Raw genomic sequence first — 24,804 nt, 5'->3', positions numbered from 1 at the left:
AACGAGATAATGTGTATAAACAGAGTGACACATGATGTGTATATAGTGAATGGCAGCTAATAATACTCACTTCAGTGTAACTTCCAAGCTGTGAGAAGATGATTGCCCTTGCCAGGTTCGAAACTTAAATACTTCTCTAGCTCTGAGTCGGTAGGAGAAATGGAAGAAGAGCCAGAATCGGAGCAAGGAAGTATGAAAATCAGTTAGTTGTCACATTTTATTCTTTCCTTAGACACTGCCTAAGAATTCCTTGCCTTTCACAGGTGCTGTAGATCTCACTGAGAGTACAGAATTTTTGCTACCTCCCACAGACTCTGTGTTGTTTAATACTTTGCGTTGCTGTTCACTCTCCATACCTAATAACCAAGTACAAAATGGTAATGTTCAAAGAATGATTTACAGGGACAGCTCAGTATTTGTTCGTCAGTTGGTTTATTGACGTAACTTGTGTGCTGAATTCACTGGAATGTGGCATAGTCAAATCTGGCCTCTTCCACTCCTGAGTTGGTGTGAGAAACACTTGGCAGCTACTAAAGTGCAATTCTTTGCAGTTATTTGGTATAATTTGCCACAGAAGTAAATTCCATGAGGTAATGATCTTGCTAGGTTGCACTCTGGCATGACTAAAGGAGTTCCTGCTAAGGGCCAATAATCTCTAACTCAAGGTGATTCTCTTGGCAGCCGGGAAGATTTCCAACGGATTCCAGAACTTGCCATCAACCCACTGGGGGACCGGATCATCAATGCCTTCTTTCCGGAGGGGTGAGTCCCTGCAGTTGTTGGGCTTCCTTTCTGAGGCTAATCTGAAATAATGATATTGGTTGGGTCATCTCAGATCCGTGATCCTCTTGATTATACTGGGCATCCTTAACTTAGTCATATCTAGAAGATCTCTTCTCTTCTATTCTCCTTTGCATTTTTAAATTTCAAATAGGTATATAAGCCTGTTTTCAAACTTCTGTCTTTAATCTATGTTTATCTTTAATGTAAAACTAAAATTTTTTAAACTTGTATTTGGAAATAATTTCAAACTTATAGAAATTTGTAAAAATTGAAAATAATACAAAGAACTCCCAGACTTATCTGTTGTTACATTGTTAACATTTTGCCTCATTTGCATGTGTTCTCTCAGTTCAAGCCAATGAAAATATAATCAAATCGCATATGTAATTAGAAATTTTCTAGTACCCACATAAAAAAAGTAAAAAATAAACAAGTTAAATTAACTTCATTAATATATACTTTATTTAACCAATATATTTAAAATATTATCATACGATATATAATCAATATTTTTAAATTAATACATTATATTTTTTTAATATTAAGTCTTTGAAATCTTATGTGTAATTTACACCTACAGCACCTATCGGCTGCTGGAATATTAGTATAAAATATTATGTATTTTATTCTTTTTTCCAGCTTTTTTGAAATATAATTGTCATATAAACATTGAATAAGTTTAAGATATACAGCACAGTGATTTTATATATGTATATATTGAAAAATGATTATCACAATAAGGTTAGTTCATCTATTTATCACCTCACATAGGGACTGTTTTTGTGTAATGAGAACTTTTATAATCTATTCTCTTAGCAACTTTGAAGTATACAATATAATACTGTTACCTATTCTCACCATGCTATGCGTTACATCCCCAGAACTTATTCATCTTATAACTGGAAGTTTGTACCCTTTGATCGTCTTCACCTGTTTCTCCCATTGCCTATTTTATCTTAATAGATCAATCATATGCCAATTTTTATATCCTTTATAGCACTCCCCCCCCCACCCCCACTCCAATACACGATCCAGTCTGGGTCTGTTGTCATGTCTCTTTGGCCTCCTTTAATGTGGAACAGTTTCACAGCCTTTATTTTTCTTTTACAACATTGGCTAAGGATGCGGTCCTCTCCACCATACACAGTTTGTCAAATAGATTTAGGTTGGTCTAACGGCTTTTGATATGCTTCACTACCTAATACACTGCCATCAAAGTACTGGGTAAATATTTATCCATCTGATTAGGTACTTTTTTCTGAATAAAGCTTATTGTGTATTGTTTTAAGTAATCTCTTTAACAATTTCTTCCTGGTTCCTTGTAACTTATCTGTATGACCCAAAAGGACTTTAACAAGTTCAGCGGTTGCCAGTTTCTTAATAATGAGACTAAGTGTCAGTGAGGATACTATCAGATAAAATACCTGGAGAGGAAATTTTAGAACTCTGAATTGGGAGCAAAGGAATTTGCAAGTTGTGAAGTTGGGCATTTAGTACATTTGAGTGACAGAGGGGAAAGACTAGCAGCTAGTTTATTTGAAGACATGAATCTAATCAAACTGAGACCTGCTCTCTTCAGATTCATGTTGACCATGAAGAATCTCCTGCCTGTCTTCATTTTCTCCTTTTTCTCTCCCTGAGAAACTACCCTGTTTGTTTCAGGTGTGGTGTTTGTGCTGAATTCTTGCATTTTTTTCCACTTCCTCTTCAGTCCATACCGAACATTGACCCTGTCCAGAGATAACTTTCACAACTGTGCTTTGTATCCAAACATTTTGGAATGAAAAGTAAGCCTAGTAGAATCATTTTGCCAACAATTTTTTCAGAGTTCCATGGTGACCATTGATTATTTGAAGAAGCGGTTCTTGGGAAGCTGTTTTATAAGGCCCAACCACCTTTGTTGTGACTACAGTATTGGCCGCCATCCTATGCAACATTCTGCTAGAGACAGTAGGCAGGTGCACATGAGGAAGTTGAGGCCCACACTGAGCTACACCACTAAGCTCTTAACAAGCTGCTCTTCTGCTTCTTGCTCTTAATAAGATACAGAGATTTGGTTTCTGGGTTTTTTGTTTCTTCTCTATTCTTATGCAAGTGGAATTTTTTTTTAATGAGATTTGAAAATGGAGCATTAGTATTTAGTTTCCTTTAACCTTTGAGTCATATGTCAATAATATATGTACTCATTAACCTGTTTGTTCTGGCATATAACTCAAATCTTATTCCATATTACTTGATTACTCAGATCTTATGTTTTTTTATGAGATACTGCTCCATTAGCAATATATAGCTAACTTGAAAAACTAATGGTCATTCTTTTGAGTACATTGAGCTCATGAGCTAGCTTTTGAACTCCATCCTTAGAAAGTCTGATCAGCGTGTTTCTGCCTGGCACTTGAGAGACTTGACGTATGACAACTATTCAATGGGGCAAGAAAAGAGTGGGATTTACTTTTAGGTAGCCACAGGAACCAGACAACCTATTCTTTCCATGACTACCTTAGATAAATAACCATATCACATTGGATATTTTCCTTTAATTAAAGAATATTGGGGGCAATGGGATGCCTCAGTTGGTTATGTGTCCCACTCTTGATTTCAGCTCAGGTCATGATCCCAGGGTCATGGGATCCAGCCCTGCATCAGGCTCCCTGCTGAGCATGGAGCCTGGTTAAGATTCTCTCTTCCTTTGCCTCTGCCCCTCCCTTGCTTGTGTGTGCACACTCTCTCTTTCTAAAATATAAATAAATAAATAACATTGTTCGTTCAAGTTTTAGAATTCTTTCTTCTTTTTATAAGCTTATTTTAAATGTTCATTCTTTTTTTTTTTTTTAATTTTTTAACGTTTATTTATTTTTGAGACAGAGAGAGACAGAGCATGAACGGGGGAGGGTCAGAGAGAGAGGGAGACACAGAATCTGAAACAGGCTCCAGGCTCTGAGCAGTCAGCACAGAGCCCGACGCGGGGCTCGAACTCATGGACCGCGAGATCGTGACCTGAGCCAAAGTCGGACGCTTAACCGACTGAGCCACCCAGGCAGCCCAATGTTCATTCATTTTTGAGAGAGAGCACGCATGCTGGAGGGGCATGGGGGGACAGAGGATCTGAAGCCGGCTCCACGCTGACAGCAGACAGCCCAGTGCAGGACTTTAACTCAAGAACTGCGATATTATGACCTGAGCCAAAGTCGGACGCTCAACCATAATTTAGACTCAGGCACCCCTACAGTTATTTCTCATAGGGTTACTGATTTGCCTGTGGCATGATTAATTTTCTCTAATTGTAAGTACCAGAAAAGCTTTATATATGAGTATTCCAAACATAATCATGAGAAATGGGGGAAAAAAATCTATCCAGTTATGAGGGAGTAATAAAATCATGACAAGTAACACAATTATTTTGCAGACATTTAAAATGTTTCAAAGTGTTTATGTTGATCGGAGACATGCTTAAAAGTTTAAAAAAGGATAGAAAATTGTGTATGCATACAGTATGTACACAACTATCCAGAATGCATAGAAAAATAAATGGAAGAAAATACATTAATGATTATAATTGATTGATAGAGCTAGGAGTGGTATTTTTCCTTCTATTTTCCCCCCAAATTTCCAAAAATGTATTTATTGCTTTTGTAACAAAATATTTATTTTAGAAGTTGCTTTTCCATAATATGCCTTAACCTTAAAATATGTGGTATAGGTGTATGTGATTTCAGGGGAAACACGAGAGGTGGCTGGGGAGTCATTGGGTTGACATGGCTAATTTGCTGCTCAATGTAAACCCACTACAGCAGTGAGTTCAAGTCCTGGCTTGCCTGATAGTGTAGCCTTGGTGCTACTCAAAATCCTCCTTGGGAAAAGAGATACAAGAAACATCAGTAGGTGACTCTGACCCTGCTAAATTCGGTTACGTCTCTGAGTCTGGTTAATCATTTATAATGTGGGAAAAATAATACCTATCTCACAAGGTTGGGTTGATGCTTACTAAAGGTATTTTATGAATCCTAAAGAATCACGCATATGGGGAAAGACCTCGTTAAATGGACTTTAAGGCCACTCTAGCTAAAACTGTTGCCAGCATATTGAATTCCTAGGAAAGAATTAACCTCGATTGACATGGTATTCTGTTTGTTCCATTTCCCAATCAGAGAGGACCAGGTAAACTTCCGTGGATTCATGAGAACTTTGGCTCATTTTCGACCCATTGAGGATAATGAAAAGAGCAAAGATGTGAATGGACCAGAACCACTCAATAGCCGAAGCAACAAACTGCACTGTAAGGAGATAAAGTTTTCTGCCTTAAAATATTTGCTTTCATTTCTTACAAATCATGTATTTACTCATTCATTCATCGAAGAAGCATTTACAAGAGTATAGTGATGAAGAGCTCAGACCCTGAAATTAAACTGACTGGGTTTGAATCTCAGCTCTACCCCTTTTTGGCCATGTGATTTTGGGCAAATGACTTAAAAACTTTGGGCTTTGGTTTCCTCTTCTGTAAAATGGGATGTTACGGGATTTCACATAGGGATGTCGTAATGATAAAATGAATTGTAATATGTCAGGTACTTCAAATAGTGCCCGGCAGTAAGAGTTAGCTGCTGATATTATCCTTAAAATTCATAGAATGCTTACCATGTGCCAGGCAGTGTGTAAGTGCTAGAGCAACAACAGTGAATAAAACCCAGCCCCACCTGTAAGGAAAAATGGCAGTCCTCAGCCTATCTTAGAATTTGGTTGCTACTGGGGTAGGAGTAGGGGTAGACAGCTGTCTTAGTGCAAGATTTAACTTTTATCCCCATGCCTCTTGCCTCCTTTCCTTGGACACTTGTTATATTTCCCTCTGCCCTTGTTGGCTCATGTATGGTATTGCCCAATCCCTTACAACAGTTCTCCAGAAATTGAAATTGAATTTCTCTTTACATTCAACGTAAGTTGAAATTGAAATTGTATTGCATTGATGAGCCCAAGCTTTTCTTGCAAGAGTGTACAGTGGTATACAGAGAGGTCTTTGAAGCCACAGAATAAATGGGGCCCTTCAGGTTTATATTGGATTTTATTGATTTATAGTAAAATAAAAGGCTTTTTAATATTGAAATAAATATAGATAAATCATAGAATATAATGCCAAGTTGACATACATTTGAAAGATGCAGAGCACCTGGCTGGTTCAGTCAGTAGATGTGTGACTCTTGATATTAGAGTCATGAGTTCCAGCCCCATGTTGGGCATAGAGATTGCTTAAGAAGAAAAAAAAAGAAAAGAAAAATGAAACATGGGTAATTGAAACTGAAACTTTTAATTTATGGCCTTTGGGCTACATCCTCAGATCTCCCTGGCTATAGGACTATAACTTCACTCCTGTCTTGGTAAAGAGTTTCAGAAGCACTGAAATAAATTTTGTTATATAGGACAGGAAAGATTTTTGAACTAAAATAGCAAAATACTATTCTTCTTTACCACAGTATCGGGTACCTTACTGAAGAGCAGAAAACTTAAGTACAAACAAAACAGTATAGAAGAAAATAGAACTCTAATGAGTTGTTCTCAAATTTATGGAATACTTTATGTTTGTTAGTGAATTCCCATTTCTCCTTTCAAGACTAAATACTACTTGAGACAAAGCCTATGTCTTAACGTTTTAAGAATTTCAGCATAGGGGTTCTTGGGTGGCTCATTCGGTTAAGTGTCCAACTTTGGCTCAGGTCATGATCTCATGGCTCTGCTGACAGCTCAGAGCCTGGAGCCTGCTTCGGATTCTGTCTTTCCCTCTCTTTCTGCCTCTCTCCTGCTCACGCTCTGTCTCTCTCTACTTCAAAAATAAATAAACATTGGGGCGCCTGGGTGGCGCAGTCGGTTAAGCGTCCGACTTCAGCCAGGTCACGATCTCGCGGTCTGTGAGTTCGAGCCCCGCGTCAGGCTCTGGGCTGATGGCTCGGAGCCTGGAGCCTGTTTCCAATTCTGTGTGTCTCCCTCTGTCTCTGCCCCTCCCCCGTTCATGCTCTGTCTCTCTCTGTCCCAAAAATAAATAAAAAACGTTGAAAAAAAAAATTTTAATAAAAAAAATAAATAAACATCAAAAAACAATTTCTTTTTAAGTTTCAGCATATATTTAGTACATGTTTGCCTGATTCTGGCATTAGCATAATAGAAAATTTCTTATTCAATGTGGTCAGACCAGGACTTGATCAATAATTGAAAAAGCCAGCTATGGCATGGAATCATAGAAGAGTATACATGATTTAACATTTTATTTTACCTTAAAATATTTGAAAACGCATTCACTGCCCAATCTTTTGATGAAGGACTAAGACTTTTTGTTTTGTTTTCATAAAAGTCTGCAGATGGGAATCATGTGATGTTTTTGTATAAAGCACATCCATAATGTATAGTCTGGGGTTTCTGGTTGCAGTTTCTTTCAAGTGGAAAGAGAATTTAAAGATACTTGTAAAGCACTCCGCAAATAGAATCTTTCTGGTGTTTACATTTTTTCCTTAATCTTTTACAGTTGTTCTGCCACACTTAGCTTAGCAGCAGTTGTTTTTTTTTCAGTAACTTAATTTTGAGCCTTTCAGAAGTAATCTAATTTTCGTAAAAACAATAACTTTGTTTCCACGTACATATTTCATTTTGTATTTATTATATAGTTTTATTAAATTAAGTACACATAGCACAGTTTTAGGGCAGTGGATACATCTGACTCTTGGTGACCATCCATTTCAGCTGGTGGAGTAGACACTCAGGTGTTGCCCATTAGCTACGAGTATGCAGTGAGCCACCCCATCTATTCGGACAGTTTGCAGAGGGAAGGGGAGCATCCATGAATCAAGTGAGTTGGTTAAGGAGAAGACAGTTAAGAGACATTCTGTGCTCCACAAAACTATGCTTGCTTTTCTAATCCAGGATTAGAGGAGACTTTAAAGGTCATCGGACCTAACACAAACCTTTTACCTGAATTCCCTCTCTAGTATGGGCTATACTTTTTTCAAGTCATGAATTCCTTTGGCAGTCTGGTGAATCCTACTGACGCTATCTCAGAATAGTTTTGAATGCATAAAGTCAAATATGTAAGCTTATGTGCTTCTGTATTATATGTTAAATAACAGGGTATAACATTAGAGGCTGTGTAACATTACAGCTGTCTATCTTTTTTATTATTATTGAAGTATAGTTGACATACAGTATATTAGTTTCAGGTGTACCACATAGTGATTTGACATTTATGTCAAATGCATAATGTCATATGTATGCATGGCATACATTATGAAATGCTCACCACAATAAGTGTGGTTACCATCTGTCACCATACAAAGTTATTACAATTATTACTGATCATTTTCCCTGTGCTGTACTTTACATCCCTGTGACTTATAACTAGAAGTTTGTACTTTTTGATCCCTTTCACCTGTTGCTCATCTTCTCACCCACCTCCCTTCTGGCAACTACTATTTTGTCTCTGTATTTGTGAATCTGTTTCAGACAGCTCTGTATCTTGACTGTGGTGATGGTTACACAAAACTACATAGGTGGATAAAATTGCACAGAACTACACACACAGTGAAATCTGAGTGAGCTCTGTGGATTGTACCACTGTTGATTTCTTGATTCTGATGGTATGTTATAGTTAACGCAAGATATTAAACATCAGGGAACGCTGGTGAAAAGTATATGGGACCTTCCTATGTATTTTTTTTTTGTAACTTCCTGTGAGTCTCTACTCTAAAATAAGTAAGAAAAAAAAGAAAAAGAAAACAGCCAACAGTACATTGGTGAAAGCAATAGAGAAACACATTCCACATGTTTCTCTTTGTGTATTTCTTTCATGGCATTTGTTAATGTAAAATAGATTTTAGAAAAACACTTAATAAAGTCTTTGTCAGTATTTTGTTGTATACAATGGAGCAGTAGGTTAGAATACCCAAAAGGTATGAATGTGTGTCAGACCAGAAAGAGGTTCCCAGTGGTCTGCTGCAGGGCTCTTTTTGCTTTTCGTTGTTCTTTTCATCAGTGACTTTTATTGAATCTGAAATAAGCAAATATATCAAGTTTCTGGTTGACTGTAAACTTGTAGGCATGGTGAATACAAGACACCACAGAATCAGAGCCAGAAGAGATACTGATAACCTGAAAAATGTTGGGCTAAATCTCATAGAATGAATATTTTAAGGGCTATATCTGGGGCACCTGGGTGGCTCAGTCGGTTGGGTGTTGGATTTCGGCTCAGGCCATGATCTTGCAGTCCGTGGGTTCGAGCTCCTCACCAGGCTCTGTACTGACAGCTCAGAGCCTGGAGCCTGCTTTGGATTCTGTGTCTCGCTCTCTCTGTCTGCCCCTTCCTGCTTGACTCTCTCTCTCTCTCAAAACAAATAAATAAACATTTAAAAAATTAGAGAAATTGGGGGCACCTGGCTGCCTCAACTTAAGTGTCTGACTCTTGGTTTTGGCTCAGGTCATGATCTCACGGTTCGTGACTTTGAGCTTCACATCAGGCTTTGTAGATGGCCCACGAACACATGATGTTGATGTTCAACATCACTAATTATTAGAGAAATGCAAACAAAAACTATAATGAGATACTATCTTATACCCGTTAGGATGGGTACTATCAAAAAACAAATAAAAACAGAAAATAACAAGTGTTGACAAGGATACAGAGGAATTGGAACCCTTATCCACTGTTGGCAGGAATGTAACCCTTGTCCACTGTTGGCAGTGGTGTAGCCACTGTGGAAAATAGTATGGTGGTTCCTCAAAAAATTAAAAATAGAATTACCATATGATTTAGCACTTCCACTTCCAGGTATATATCCAAAAGAATCGAAGGCAAGATCTTGGAGAGATAGTTGTACAGGCAGTCATGTTCTTAGCATTATTCACAATAGCTAAAATGAGAAAACAACTCAAGTGTCCGTCCAAGAATGAATGGGTAGGCAAAAATGGGCTATATAAATACATGGGAATATTATTCAGCCTGGAAAATGAAGAAAATTGAAATATTCTACAACATTATACCACTTGAGGCATAATGCCACTCACAAAAAATGCTGTATGATTCTACTTCTATGAGGACTTAGAGGTAATCAAAATCTTAAAGACAGAAAATATAATGGTGGTTGCAAGGGATAGGGGGAAGGGAGAGTGGGGAGTTATTATTTAAAGGTATACGGGGGGTGCCTGGGTGGCTCAGTTGGTTAAGCGTCCTACTTCGGTTCAGGTCATGATCTCATGGTTCATGAGTTTGAACCCTGCATCAGGCTCTCTGCTGTCAGTGTAGAGCCCAGTTCAGATCCTCTGTCTCCCTCTCTCTCTCCTCCCCTGCATGTGCTCTCGCTCTCTCTCTCAAAAAGAAATAAACATTTAAAAAAAAATAATAAAGGTATAGGGTTTCAGTTTTACAAGATGAAGAGAGTTACAGGGATGGATGGTTGTGATGATTATACAATGTGAATGTATTTAATGCCACTGAACTGTACATGTAAAAATGTTAAGATGGTAAATTCTATGTGTATTTTACCACAATAGAAGAAACAGATAAACAAGTACGTAAAGCAAATTGAACCCCTTGTGGTAAAATTTCTGCATTATAGACCTTTTACTCAGCAAGCAGATAATAGTAAGAAGAGAAAAAAACTGCAGTTCATTAGCTTTGGATTCCCATAGCTTGATCCAGATATTTTATGCAACACATCTGTAGAGTCCTTTCTTTGTAGTTTATTTCCTTTATAAATTGCTGTGGTCTAAGTATATTAGTTCACACTGACCCCAAAGAAAATATTCCAAACAGATTTGGAAGTTACTTGGTGTATCAGTTAGGATACCTTTAGCTGACTCATCTGGATTGGACAATAAGTTAAATGTATTATCTCACTTTACAAGTCAGGCAAGTGTCAGAGTTTATTGTGTTTTTTCTATTGCTCTACTTTGCCATCCTTAGGATCTGCTTCATCCAAAGGCATGGCTCCTCATGGTCATATGATGGCTTTCAACAACTAGGCTATGTGTTTCCCTGTTCACATCTGACGGAAATGAGACAGACAGCTGTAGATGAGAGTCTGTTAGGAAGGAGGAAGATCTGAATGCCACAGAAATGGCAAACTTTAGGATGAGATAGAATAATAGCAAAGTGCTGTGCAAGTTATCCATAGTTTTTACCATTACTTTAATCTTGGCTTTCAAACCAACTTTTACAGGAAGCTGAAAACCAATTGAATTCTTTTGCAATCTGGGGCACCTGGGTGGCTCAGTCGGTTAAGTGTCCGACTCTTGATCTCAGTTCAGGTCTTGATCTCAGGGTCATGAGTTCAAGCCCTGCGTTGGGATCCACACTGGGCGTGGAGCCTATTTAAAAAAAAAAAAAAAAAAGAATTCTGTTGCAGCCTATCTGTTGAGATTACATTCATGTAATTAGATCGATGAAACCAAACCTATAGGAAAGTCCTGGATATCTACTTATGTTTATATATTGGTTTTCTCTGAATTTCCCACAGAGCTATGAAAGCAGCAAGATGGCGCTTCCTGGTGTAGACTGAGAGCAACTTAACATTGTATATCTAGCGATATATTTGCCACTAAGACACATTTCCCTTCCATAGGGGGTGTATTAGTTTAAAATATGAGTTTCTGGAACCAAGTTTGATTACAATCCATCTTTTACACAGAACAGGAGCTCTGAGAGCACACTTTGTCTTATTTCTTTCTTATGCTGCAGTGAAAGAATGTCAAGGGAAACCCCCAAGGCTGAACTATACCTAAGCACACATAGTACTACTGCTCTGTCTCTTGGGAACGGTTACTAATTGCTCTATCTCCTCTTCAGATCAGTGAGGTTGTAATGTCCTACATGAAAGGTGCACCCCACCTTGTGGTGGTCCAGGGTGTGGTAGGTAGGGGAGAGGTTTATAAACTTCCCTGTTGATGTTCTAATTGTCTTCTTAAAAGATTTCAGTTTTTAATTTTTATTATTTCTTTTTTTAAACGCTTTATTTATTTTTGAGAGAGACAGTATGAGCAGGGAAGGGGCACAGAGGATCCAAAGCAGGCTCTGTGCTTAAAGCAGTGAGCCTTACGCGGGGCTCAAGCTCACGGAACCGTGAGATCATGACCTGAGCCGAAGTTGGATGCTCAACCGACTGAGCCACCCCGGCCTCCTAGTGATTTCATAATGAATGATGTGGGAAGGGAAGTAAGTTGTCTGCGTGAAGCTATTTTATTTGGATGATAGGAGTATTGGTAAAGTGGAATTAGGGAAAGTGGCCAAGAAGAAATAGTGAACAGCATATTCGCAATAGCTAAAAGGTAGAAGCAACCCAAATGTTCACCAACAGATGAAAGGGTACACAAAATGCATTGTATACATACAGTGGAACATTATTTGGCCTCAAAAAAGGAGATTCTGCCACACGCTACTTGGATGAATCTACTTATGCTTAAAAAAAAAAAGTCAGACAAAAGGATAAATATTGTTTGATTCTTCTTAGGTGAGGCTCCTAGAGTAGCCCACAGTCATAGAGAAAAAGTTGTCAAGCTAAGGATAGAAGGAAATGGAAAGTTATTGTTTAATGGATCAGAGTTTCATGAGGAAGATGAAAAAATTCTGGAGTGGATAGTGGTGATGGTCACACAACAATGTGAATGTACTTAACTGTACATTGTAAAAGGGTCAAAATAGTAAATTTTATGTATATTTTACCAAAGCCTTTTTTTAAAAAAAAGAAGAATTGGGCACCTGGGTGGCTCAGTCGATTAAGTCACATGACTTCAGCTCAGGTCATAATCTCATGGTTCATAGGTTCGAGCCCCACATCAGGCTCTGTGCTGACAGCTCAGAGCCTGGAGCCTGCTTCAGATTCTTTGTCTCCCTCTGTCTGCCCCTCTCCCACTCATGATCTGTCTGTATCTCTCACAAAAATAAACATAGAAAGAAAGAAAGAAAGAAAGAAAGAAAGAAAGAAAGAAAGAAAGAAAGAAAGAAAGAAAGAAAGAATCAATGATTAAAAAGTAAAGATTTGACTAAAATCATTCATTTGATTTTTTCATTAAGCAAATATTGGAGCAAGTGTTGTTTGCCAGGTACTAATTTAGGTCTTTGGTACAATGATGCATAAATCAGATAAGGTCTTTGCTTTCATAGAGCTTATGATCTCATAAGGGAGTCAGACTATATATGGGAAAAGACAGACGAAGAAATAAATCTTACGACTTTGACTGTGGCAGGTTCTGTAAAGGAAATGAATAAGGTGAGATGAGAAAGTGATAGGGAATGTCACTGCATACAAGGAGTGGTGAGTGAAAGCCTCTCTGAGCTAAAAATGAACCAGCCATGCAGAGAACAGAAGAGAGCTCTAGGCACAGGGAACAAGTAGGGTCCATGAGTACTTGATCTGTTCAGAGAACAAAGCAGCTGTCCCAAGAAAGAAGTGAGTGGTGAGAAAGGAAGGCAGAGAGGTAATGGTAGGGAGGTGACATTTATTGAGCTCCTACTATGTGCCCAGCACTGTTTAAAGTGTCGTTTTTAAATTTATTTATTTATTTTGAGAAGTGAGAGAGGGACAAAGAGAATCCCAAGCAGGCTCTCCCCTGTCAGCAAAGAGCCTGACATGGGGCTTGAACTCAAGAATGGTGAGATCATGAGCTGCAATCAAGACTCTGATGCTTAGGGGCGCCTGGGTGGCTCGGTAGGTTAAGCGTCCGACTTCAGCCAGGTCACGATCTCGCGGTCCGTGAGTTCGAGCCCCGCGTCAGGCTCTGGGCTGATGGCTCGGAGCCTGGAGCCTGCTTCCAATTCTGTGTCTCCCTCTCTCTCTGCCCCTCCCCCGTTCGTGCTCTGTCTCTCTCTGTCCCAAAAAAAAAGACTCTGATGCTTAACTAACTGAGCCACCCAGGCACCCCACCATATTGCTTTGACATTCATGTCAGGAGCTCAGAGGAGAGGTCAAAGCTGAAGTTGCACATTTGGGAATCATGAGCGCTAGAAAGCATTTAAAGCCATGGAACTAGATTAAAGCCATGGACAGCTCAAGATTAGGGGAGTCCAAATCACAGGACCAAGAATAGGGAGATGAAAGAGAGATGACAAGAGGAAGGGTGCCTGGGTGACTCAGTCAGTTAAGCGTCCTGGGTCTTGATCTCAGGGTCGTGAGTTCAGGCCTTGTGTTGGGCTCTGCACTGGGCATGAAGCCTACTTAATTGAGAAAGAGAGGGAGAGATGAGAAGAGAAAATAGGGCATTGTTAACAAAAACGCTCGGTCATTTGCACATTTGATCATTTGTTATCTTGGGAAAAATGTGTTTGCTGGTTCAGGGCCAGAACTGCCTGATTGGAATCCAAGTCAGTTAAGAAATAACTACTATTGCTGCATTTTTTTCCTGAAAGGTCCTATCAGGTAATCTCTGAATTTACCTGATGTCTTAGTCTGCTCAGGCTGCTGTAATAGAATACCATGGACTGGGTGGCTTAAACAGACATTTCTCACATTTCTGGAGACTAGAAGTCTGAGAACAGGGGGCCAGCATAGTCAGGTTCTTTGGCGAGTGTCCTGATTCACCCAGACTGGGCTCCCTTTTTCTTGCCCTATTCTCACATGGGGAAAGAGGTGGAGACAGACAGAAGGAGAGATTTCCTGTCTCCTCCTTTTATAAGTGCATTAATTCCATCACAAGGGCCCCGCCCTCATGATTTGATCTAACCCTAATTACCTCCCAAAGGCCCCACCTCCTAGTAGCATCACATTGGGGATTGAGGGTTCTAACATAGGAATTTTGGTCGGGACTGGGGGGATAGAAACCTTTAGTCCTCGGCAGCTAGGTTTTAAGAATTAACAGTTCTAGCTTCTGTAAATACCTTGGCAGAAAGGGGTGGGTTGTTTTGTTTTTTTTTTTTTAATGTTTACTTATCTTTGAGAGAGGGAGAGAGAGCGCGAGCAGGAAGGGAGCAGAGAGAGGGAGAGACGGGATCTGAAGCCAGTTCTGTGCTGACAGCAGTGAGCCCGATGCCAGGCTCAAACTCACAAACCATGAGATCATGACCTGAGCCAAAGCTGGATGCTCAACCGACTGAGCCACCCAGGTGTCCCGAAAGAGGTGTGTTTATAAGAGGTACCTGATTAAAAAATTCTGGCGGTCTCAGTCAGTAGAACATGCGACTCTTGATCTCAAGGTCATGAGTTGGAGTCCCACATTGGGCATGGAGATTACTTTTTAAAAAATGAAAATAAATGGTTGTTTTAAAAAAGAAACAAAAAAAAATGTTGTTTAAAAAAATTCAGAAAGTTATTTATGGGTTATATAGCATAACTATATATGGGTTATATATAGATTTCCCTTCTGAAATCATCCTGAAGATTGCTTAATAGGTAACACATTTGATGTATTTTAGAAACTTGACAGCATGTACGGGGGTATGTGTGTGTCTGTGTTTTCACTTTGGGGAATATTTTAAAATTTTTTTTTTTTTTTTTTAACGTTTATTTTTGAGACAGAGAGAGACAGAGCATGAAGGGGGTAGGGGCAGAGAGAGAAGGAGACACAGAATCGGAAGCAGGCTCCAGGCTCTGAGCCATCAGCCCAGAGCCCGACGCGGGGCTCGAACTCACGGACCGCGAGATCGTGACCTGAGCTGAAGTCGGACGCTTAACCGACTGCGCCACCCAGGCGCCCCAAGGGGAATATTTTAAACAGATATTCCTTTAGGAATACTAATGATCTTTGTCTCCTTTCCTTTGGAATCAAAACCTCCATGGGGCGCCTTGGTGGCTCAGTCACTTGGGTGGCCAACTTTGGCTCAGGTCATGATGTCGTGGTTCACGAGTTCGGGCCCCATGTTGGGCTCTGTGCCCTAGAGCCTGCTTCAGATTCTGTGTCTCCCTGTCTCTCTCCCCCTTCCCTGCTCGCACTTAGTCCCTCTCTTTCTCTCTCTCTCAAAAAAAAATTAAATAAGCATTAAAAACAATTTTTTTTAATTAAAAAAAATAGTAACCTCCTAAGCATATAAATTCTCAAATTTGGTAAAGATAGTTAATCAACTAACCAAATTAAAAGAAAACACATCAGAGAAAGTCTTTCCCAGTTATTTCCCCCTCTAGAATTTTTTAAACGTTTATTTATTTCAGTTATGTCCACACCCAATGTGGGGTTCGAACTCACAATCCTGAGGTCAAGAGTCGCATGCTCTCCCAACTGAGCCAGCCAGGCGCCCCTCTCCTCTAGAATTCTAATATGTACCTTATAACAAGCAGGTTAGATTTTTCTAAAATTTTTTAACGTTTAGTGGACTCTCCTCCTTTTGGCAGCAGTAGGGGTAAGGAGTGGAGGAGGGGTGATGTTTAAATTTGTAGATACTCATCCGGGTTCTCATGCCTTTGTACCTAGTGTGAGCTCTGCCTAGAATGCCATCTGTCATCAGATTTGTCTGTCTTTCAAGACTATGTTCAAATGTTACTGAACCAGAAAGGCATACGTGCCATACGTTTTGTTCCCCAGCATTTCATATGTATGATAACACTGCAAATGTAGTGAAGTGAGTAGTGTGTGTTGCTCTCCTCTACTAGCTCATGAGCTGCTGAGGACAAGACCTAAATCTGTATCTTAATAATTAGAGAAGTGGATTTTGGCTTTTTAGTATTCACAGCACCCTACCCAAAACAAAAAATGTTAGTGGCGTACTGTAAGCAAATCCAAGCCTCAAAACCGCACTCCGTTCAGCTATAATTACAAGGCAGTCACCTCCTCATTGTGATTTTTCATAGTGCCAGTAAAATCATGCAGTGGTAGCTCTTCAGCAACATGAATTGTCTCTTACATATCCTAGTTTCCAGAAAATGTATTTATTATTAACGGGAGAGAAACATGGTAAGGCCAGGAGACCATCAGATTCTCAGCATTTTTATTTGCAGCTGAAGTTCTTTATTTTCAGGGCTCCAACATGGAAGACAGTGACTTGAAATTTGGCACAAATTTCCCAAAGTGGCCGTTTTCCCAGAGCACTGTTTTGTGTAGTCCGCTTCTTTGCCTGCGTGGCACCTAAGGCTGGCACCCTGTGAGCGGTGCATGGGTTTTGTGAGATGGGTTTTGTGAGATGACCTCATGTATAGAACTACTAATGGGCTTGTTTGTTTTTTAAACATTCTAAGGTAAGATAAAGGACACGCAATTGTTTCTTTTTATTATTAAGTTCTCTGATTTGCCTGAAGAAGGGACATATTTTATCAAGGCTAGGATGCCATCAATTATGAGATGCATTTCAGTTTCTTAAGTGTTATGTCTTTAAAAGTCTGGAAGTAATGTCCACTGCTCTTAAAAAACTATTTGTTGTCAAATTTCTGTCTAGCGTCCTTTACATATTTACTTCCTTGAGAAGGGGCAAAACACTACTGAATTTCCAGTAACTTTTTGTTTTTCCCTACCAGTTGCTTTTCGACTATATGATTTGGATAAAGATGACAAGATTTCCCGTGATGAGCTATTACAGGTAGGTGGGAGAGCTGCCATGCATGCGAACAACTGTTGGGGCCTCTGCCTGCTTACTCTTTTGGGCAGGAATTGTTTTCTTTCAGTAAGCATTTATTTGCCACCTGCTGGTGCAGAATCCTGTCCTAACTATAAGTCAGAACCAGATGACCTGGGGAAACTTGAAATGGCTCATTGAGTTCTCAAAGACAGATGTCTCTGCTATATAAAAGCTAACTAAATGTCTTTTGGGTGCTGACCAGCAGAGCTAAACTATGCGAGATGGTCTAAGTCAGATAGTTCAGTTATTGTCACATCAGCTTATTGACATCCAGGTAATTCTGATGACACTTGGGTAAATGCTGCTGTCTCGTCTGTCCTTGGCCTTGACATAACAGTCAAGGAGCTATTGCTGGGCCGGTGTACGCTGAGCCACCTGCTCACTGTCTTTGCTTCTGAAGACAATTCCCTGTCTTTGCACTAGCAGTGACTACTAGCATTTCATCCTCTTAGCATTGCCCTCCTCTTCCCCTCCCCACCTTCCTTAAATACACAGTTAGAGGGGAGAAAGTTCTCCTTTTCTCTTTTCTTTAATACTTACGAATCTGGAGGACCCTAGGAGGCTAACACATTCAGGAATTTCCATGAGGAGATTTCTCTATTTCTAGATACACCTAAAAAGTAAAGTGGTTTCCACTCACCCTGAAGTAAATCTGAACTCAATCAGTGTCCTGAGAAGTCTTCTAAGCTGAAGATTACTCAGGCCAAATTAAGGACCAACCCAAGGTATTTCTATATTTCTATGTCTGAGCACAAAATTCAAAACAATCTGCAGGTCAATGTTAACGTTCTTTGCTTTTGAGTTGGGGATATCGTTCTTCAGTGAGAAGAGTTTATTTAAAATTGCTGTATATGGGCTTCTGAGTTCTGAGGAGAAAAGGCAGAGGCAGTTGCTCTATAGTTGAATGTTTTCATCCTGTGGCCCAGATCTGGCTGCCAGAAAGATTTTTTGGAGTGGTGGGTTGATTTATTTTCTATTATTAGGATTTTTAAAAAGCCAGAGGCAGGGAGTGGGGAGATCATATGGCCAGAATGCCAGTCAGTGCCACCAGAGTGTTCCTCAGGACCAAACTGACTTGAGGACAAATGTGTTCATGAGCTGTCGAGATGACAGAGAACTAGTTTTACCCTAGCAGGAAGAGGATATGAACATGTTACCAAAGTGAGAAGAAAACAAATTTCATCTTCCTGGACACTTCCATGTCCAAAATATTTGGTGATATGCAATTCTTAACTATTCATTCAGTGGATATTTAAAAGTTTGTGGTGAGTTTATCCTAAGGGAAGACTGAGTGGTTGTTTTCTAGTATGATTTTTATAAAAAGTCCTGGTTGAACTCTTGGAGATGACAGATATGTTCATTATCTTGATCGTGGTGATGGTTTTATGTGTGTCTACATATGTCAAAACTTAACAGATTGCACGTTTTAAATATGTATAGTTTATTGTATACCAATTATACTGCAATAAAGATAGTTGCTCTACTCATTTTATGAGGCTAGCATAACTTTGATGTGAAAACCTTATAAAGACTGCATAAGAAAATTACAGGGATACCTGAGTGGCTCAGTCAGTTGAGTATCTGACTCTCGATTTCAGCTCAGGTCACGATCTCATGGTTCAGGAGTTGAAGACCCATGTCAGGCTCTGTGCTGACAGGGCGGAGCCTGCTTGGGATTCTCTTGTTCTCTGTCTCTCTCTGCCCTTCCCTCCCTCTCTCTCACTGTTTCTCTCTCAAAATAAATAAACAAACTTTAAAAAAAGAAAAGAAAGTTACAGCACAATCCCTTTCATTCACATAGATGTAAAAATCCTAAACAAAATATTGACAGATTAAATCCAGCAGTGTATAAAAAGGATACTGGATTCTGGCCAAGGTGGGTCTATATCAGGAATTCAAAGTTAGTTTAAAATTAGAAAATTAAAAGGGGTGCCTGGGTGTCTCAGTCTGTTAAACATCTGACTTTGGCTCAGGTCATTATCTCTCAGTTTGTGAGTTCGGGCCCCACATTGGGCTCTGTGCTGAGAGATCAGAGCCTGGAGCCTGCTTCAGATTCTGTGTCTCCCTCTCTCTCTGCCCCTCCCCTGCTCACTCTCTGTCTCTTTTTCTCTCTCTTTCAAAAATAAACATTAAAAAACATTTTTTTAATTAGAAAATTAATATACTTTGCCATATTAACAGATTAAAGAAGAAAAATCGGTCTTTTCCACAGAATAAAAGCATTTGACAAAATTCATCATCCATTCATGATTTTTTTAAATTTTTTTTTTAATTTATTTATTTTTGAGAGGGAGAGAGACAGAGCGTGAGCCAGGGAGGGGCAAAGAGAAAGGGAGACACAGAATCTGAAGCAGTCTCCAGGCTTAAGCTGTCAGCACAGAGCCCAACATGGAGCTCAAACTTATGAACTGTGAGATCATGGCCTAAGCTGAAGTCGGACAGTTAACCAACTGAGCCACCCAGGCACCCCTAAATCCTTTTTTTAAATTTTAACGTTTATTTATTTATTTATTTTGAAAGAGAGAGAGCACGCACACATGGGAGGGAGGGAGGGAGGGAGGGAGGAAGAGGGGGGTGGGGAATTCCAAGCAGGCTCCATGCTGTCAGCACAGAGCCCATTGCGGGGCTTGATCTCACAAACTGTGAGATCATGACCTGAGCCCAAAATCAAGAGTCAGACATTTAACTGACTGAGATACCCAGGCATCCCCTCCCCTTTTTTTTTTTTAATTTTAGAGAGAGAGCAAACAGGGGAGAGGGGCAGAGGGAGAGAGAAAGAATCCCAAGCTGGCTCCACCCTCAGTGCAGAGCCTAGTGCAGGACTCCATCCCACAACCCTGGGGTCATGACCCGATCCTAAATCAAGAGTTGAAATGGAGAGTCAGATGCTCAACTGACTGAGCCAGCCAGGCACCCTCATTCATGATTTTTTAAGAAGTCATAGAAAGTGCTCGTTTTGGCAGCACATATACTAAAATTGGAATGATACAGAGAAGATTAATTAGCACGGCCCCTGCATGGATGACATGCAAATTTATGAACCTTTACATATTAAATTAAAAAAAAAAGACATAAAAACAGATAGAAGGGAGCTTTCTTACACTGATGAAAGGAATATACAACAAACCTTAGCAGATATTAACCAAGTGGGAATAATGAAAGCCCTGTTTGCTAATGAACTTCCAACTACAGCCCTCAGTGGCACTGTGGATAGCTGACTGGGCACAGAGGCCTGGACGACTACATGGGCCACTGGTCGCTGGGACCTGGATCAAGCCACTTCTAGACCCTCTTGTTCTCTTGAACAGATTGTATGAGTGATTCCTCAGACAACACCACTCCTATCCCCACAGAGCACACATGCTCAATGCAGTTCTCTAATTCTAAAAATAAAACACCTCAGGAATAATTGGACGCAGATCTGAAGAAGGTGCTATTTGAGGATGAATTTTTCTAGTCAGCCACAGACGATCAGGGAAGATGGCAAATGACTTGTCCATTTATTATTTTTGCCAGGATTGCCTCTTTCTATTAATCCTTCAATATGTACCCCAATTTGGGGTACAATTTGTACCCCAAACGTACACCTTCCAATTTTCAAGAATCAGTTTGTGAAAAGAAATAACCAGTGTTGATGCAAATCCATATTTCAGCTCTTTTTTTAAAAGTCTGTGTCATGAGATTGGATAAGGATGTAAGAGGTGGGGGAAAGGAAGGCTTGTGAACAGCTGGGCTGGAAAGCCTTTCTTTCCTGTGGAAAAGCTCAACTCTTATCTCTGAAGACAGAGGTGGCTGACTACAGTAATGTGAGGCATCACAAAAGCACCCTGTCCCTCGTTTCATATCACTACGGTTGCTTATTGTGCTTAAAGTAGCAATTTCCAGAGTATATTTATGCCCTAAAGAATTGAGGAGAGGGGGGTTCTTGGTTATGTGTGAAACAAATTTGGTGAAACAGTGTTCAAATTCTCTTTACTGTAGCCCTTTAAATATTTTTGTTATTTTTCTCAAAAGAAGGATTTAGTATTTAAGCCTTCAAAGGTCTTTATGTTTCTTGGTTATACTTGAGAAATAGCTGGTTTAATATAATCCACTGCTTCAAAGAGGACTACTACATTCCAATGGGGTTCCTATTAAGCTCCACCAAACTGACTTAAACCAATAAGGAACTAGTTTGCCTCATGCAATAAGAAATCTTGGGATAGATTATCTGGGTTGGTGCTGTACCTGAGTGACGTCCAGGAATCAGGCTTCTGTATTCTTGCTCTGGCATGCATAGCAATACGACTTTCACCTCATAGTCGCAAGATGGCTGCTATGCCACGAAAGCATCATATTTATATTCCAGACAGGAAGAACGGGAAGAGCAAAATGCAAACGACTCTCCCCCAGTGAAACTTTGCCTTCCTATCCAGTGACCTTGCCAAAGAGTTCTGCTCACATCTTTATCTAGAATGGCCTAGATGAGAAGACAAGGGTTTCAGCTTTCTGGCCGTTGTATTTAAGGACATCAAAGGAAAAGAGGGTGGGAGTGAATTTTCCTTTAATCTTCATAAAAGAGTTCCCCTGACCCCCAAGTCTCCTGTAATTCCTGGCTCTTGGTCTTGCAGGTGCTACGTATGATGGTCGGAGTAAATATCTCAGATGAGCAGCTGGGCAGCATTGCAGACAGGACCATCCAGGAGGCTGATCAGGATGGGGACAGCGCCATCTCTTTTACAGAGTTTGTTAAGGTCAGTCAGTCACCTCTTGGTTTGAAAATGTTGAAAAGCTTTAAAATTGTTGTACAGGAGGGAGGGAGAAAAACATTCAGATAAGAACTTGGGACAGTATCACCTCTTTTGACCTGCATAACTGTAATTGGGTTTTGTTTTGTTTTGTTCTTTCCAGGTTTTGGAGAAGGTGGACGTAGAACAGAAAATGAGCATCCGATTTCTTCACTAAAGGACTGAGACCAAACTGTTCTTGCTTTTGAGTATTTAAGAACTGGAACTTGAGAGTCCTCCTCACCACCAGCCCCACCTCCACCCCATCATTCCACCTTCTCCCCAAGTACTACTGCTGTTGCATGAGAACCCCAAATACGGTCTGTCAACACAAACCTGCCTTTGGTGTATAAACAGGGCATTACAGAATGGTACACCCGTCTATTTCTGTTCAGTATCATTTGCCAGTTATCTCCATTTCTAAATACCATCTCCCCTGGTTTGCTGCTGAATGCCACATGTCCATCCAGTCTGAGAAAGTGAGAGAGGGACTCCTGCCAAGAACCAACCAGCAAAGCTCTTTCACTGGATGTAGATGAAACCGTGCTGCCTTCCCTCCAGCCAGGCTTTGGCATGCTCCTTCATCTTTTTTTTATATCTTTTTTCATCCCTCGCTTTCTACCTCTCTCTCACCCAACAGATCATTCACTTTGTCTTTCAATCTCCCTGCTTTTCTTTAAGCTTCAGTCCCTGTGTTCTACTTGGCACCCTAAACTATGCCTGTTAAATGTATTTCTCACTTGGCAGGATAGTGCAGTGGTCTGGCAGTTTTTGTCTATCTTCATTCTTAAATGGGTCTCTGGGATGTTGCCTCTCCAGGAGGTTTTCCATAACCAACATTTCTCTCAGAAAAATGATCATCTCTGGTCCCCTGCACTCTGCTCTGTCATCAAAGGGCCGTTGGTTGGGGATGTTCTTCTTGAAAGGTAGTGGCCTTGGTGAGAGGTGTAGAGCCAAGTGTGCTAGGTGGCTTGCCCAGGTCGCTCTACCTCTGGCCTCTGATTATCAGTATACACACCTACGTGGCTACTCATGTTAGTACAGTGTTGACTCTTCAGAAAATAGCCATATGCCTGCAGGTTTGTTTAGTTTGGGGGCATCATCACCACCAGAATGGCTGCTCTGCCAATATGCTTGGGGCCTTTCTCATGGCTTTTTGAACAAGGAGCCTGGGCATTCTAAAAGCCTGGTATGTCCCCACTTCTGCAGCATGGTTTATGCCTCAGTGTTATGTGCCCTGGAATGTTTTTCAATTCACATTTCCAAACTGGAAGATTAGTGTAATGGAAGTGCCTAATTCATCCCAGTCCAAGAGATTTAAAGGTTATCTTCAGTGTCTTGATGTTTTGCACAAAATTCTCTCTGAATTTTACCGTTGGCAAATATTAATGCTGGAAGCCATAGTCGGCTCCTAAAAGAGGTCCAAAGCACTGAATGTATTATTATTAGCTACCTGGTTACGTTGACTTCCTAGCTCCTCTTGTAAATCACTAATATCTTGGAAACAAGGAGTCTGGCACCAGTGGCACGACCTGAAGTGGCATTACAGGCTTTTGCATGAGCCAGAGCAACTTCTCTGCCTATCCAGCTTGGTATCGACCTGTCTGAATCAGGCTGTTGTCATCCTAACATCTGTTTATGAGTCTTTATGTCTATATATCTGCCCTTGGCCGATTTTCTCTGACTCATTGATTGCTTGCTTGCTTGTTTCCTTGCTTTGGAAGGCTATCCAAGAAGGGAATTGCTTAAAAACAGAAGTGCTGCATAGGGATTGGGAAGGGTGGGAAACAGGAGTGGCCAGGCTGGATGACTCAAGTATAAATGACTGAGAAATTCTTAATGAAGTATCGGTCTAACTTTGTGATCAAGTGATGTATTATAGGAAATGTATAAAAGGGAAGAATTTGCTGACACTGGTCTGTTAGAGAGGTACTTCAGAGGCTCCTTGACTTGCATATTTAAAGTTCCTAAGTTTATGGCTTTTTCCTCCTTTTGGCTGTATAGCAAACTGTTTGAATCCACGGTTGTGCCTTACTGTTCCATTAAAATTGTATTCTTTGATCCATCAATAAATACTTGTGGTTAAAACAAAATAACTTGATTTTGTCCATGTGTTTCTAAGAATTTTATAGAACTCAGTCCCCTTCTTCAAGTTTGAAATCCCAAACCGTGTTTCCTTTATTCAGGTTTACATCTGTACTATCAAATGTATGTTTGCTCTACTGCTGCCTGGGCATAGGATGTGGGGACATTCACATCCTAGGGGTGTGTACTGTGTGTCTCTGGGCACAGCTTTGTTACTTCAGTCACTTTCCATTCACTCCAGGTAGGATTCCACTTCTGTTCTTGACTCCCTGGCTTTTTAAATATAGAAAAGACCTCTAAAAGTAGGCTGTATGTTTATTGCATGATATTAAGTTGTCCACCCCCTCATGCCTGTGCAGCCTCAGTGACGTATTATACCCAGTTGTTGTTACACGGCTTTTCATATCTTTTAAGACTCAGTGACTGCTTCGTCTGTAGGGTACGAATATCTCTTTTTAGATTTAATGGCATGCTACAGGACCCAAAGTAGTAATGATAGCTGGAATCAATCATACAAATTCTAACACAATACCCTCTTGTCCTTTCCCATCCCTCTGCCTCAAAAGTTCATTCCAATGACTTGCATGGTGTTTAAGTTTTGTTTCATGTTGAATCTAATGTTAGGATTCGGTGAAAGTGCAAAATAGATGAAGTGACCGTTTTGGA

The 24,804-nt window shown here is 40.1% G+C and overlaps 1 protein-coding gene and 1 non-coding gene across 2 annotated transcripts in view; both read left to right on the top strand.

Annotated features, from left to right (window-relative positions):
• The window catches only part of CHP1 (calcineurin like EF-hand protein 1), a 46,077-nt gene extending 21,930 nt beyond the window's left edge, over positions 1-24,147 (top strand). The window contains exons 3-7 of the mRNA XM_019442514.2: positions 682-762; positions 4,932-5,059; positions 17,187-17,248; positions 21,898-22,020; positions 22,178-24,147. Of these exons, the coding sequence (XP_019298059.1) occupies positions 682-762; positions 4,932-5,059; positions 17,187-17,248; positions 21,898-22,020; positions 22,178-22,231 (448 nt within the window). The 3' untranslated portion in view covers positions 22,232-24,147. The remainder of the gene's footprint in view (positions 1-681; positions 763-4,931; positions 5,060-17,186; positions 17,249-21,897; positions 22,021-22,177) is intronic.
• Positions 20,235-20,343, top strand: LOC128773152 (U6 spliceosomal RNA). The gene has a single exon (XR_008417434.1). It is a non-coding gene; the product is annotated as a U6 spliceosomal RNA (small nuclear RNA).
• Positions 24,148-24,804: the final 657 nt, after the last annotated feature.

This window comes from Panthera pardus, unplaced genomic scaffold, assembly GCF_024362965.1.
Source record: "Panthera pardus isolate Hobbes unplaced genomic scaffold, ASM2436296v1 HiC_scaffold_24, whole genome shotgun sequence".
In the NCBI taxonomy this organism is placed as follows: Eukaryota; Metazoa; Chordata; class Mammalia; order Carnivora; family Felidae; genus Panthera; species Panthera pardus.
Note: the sequence above shows the minus strand (reverse complement) of the source record. Positions and strands in the feature narration are given on the sequence as shown.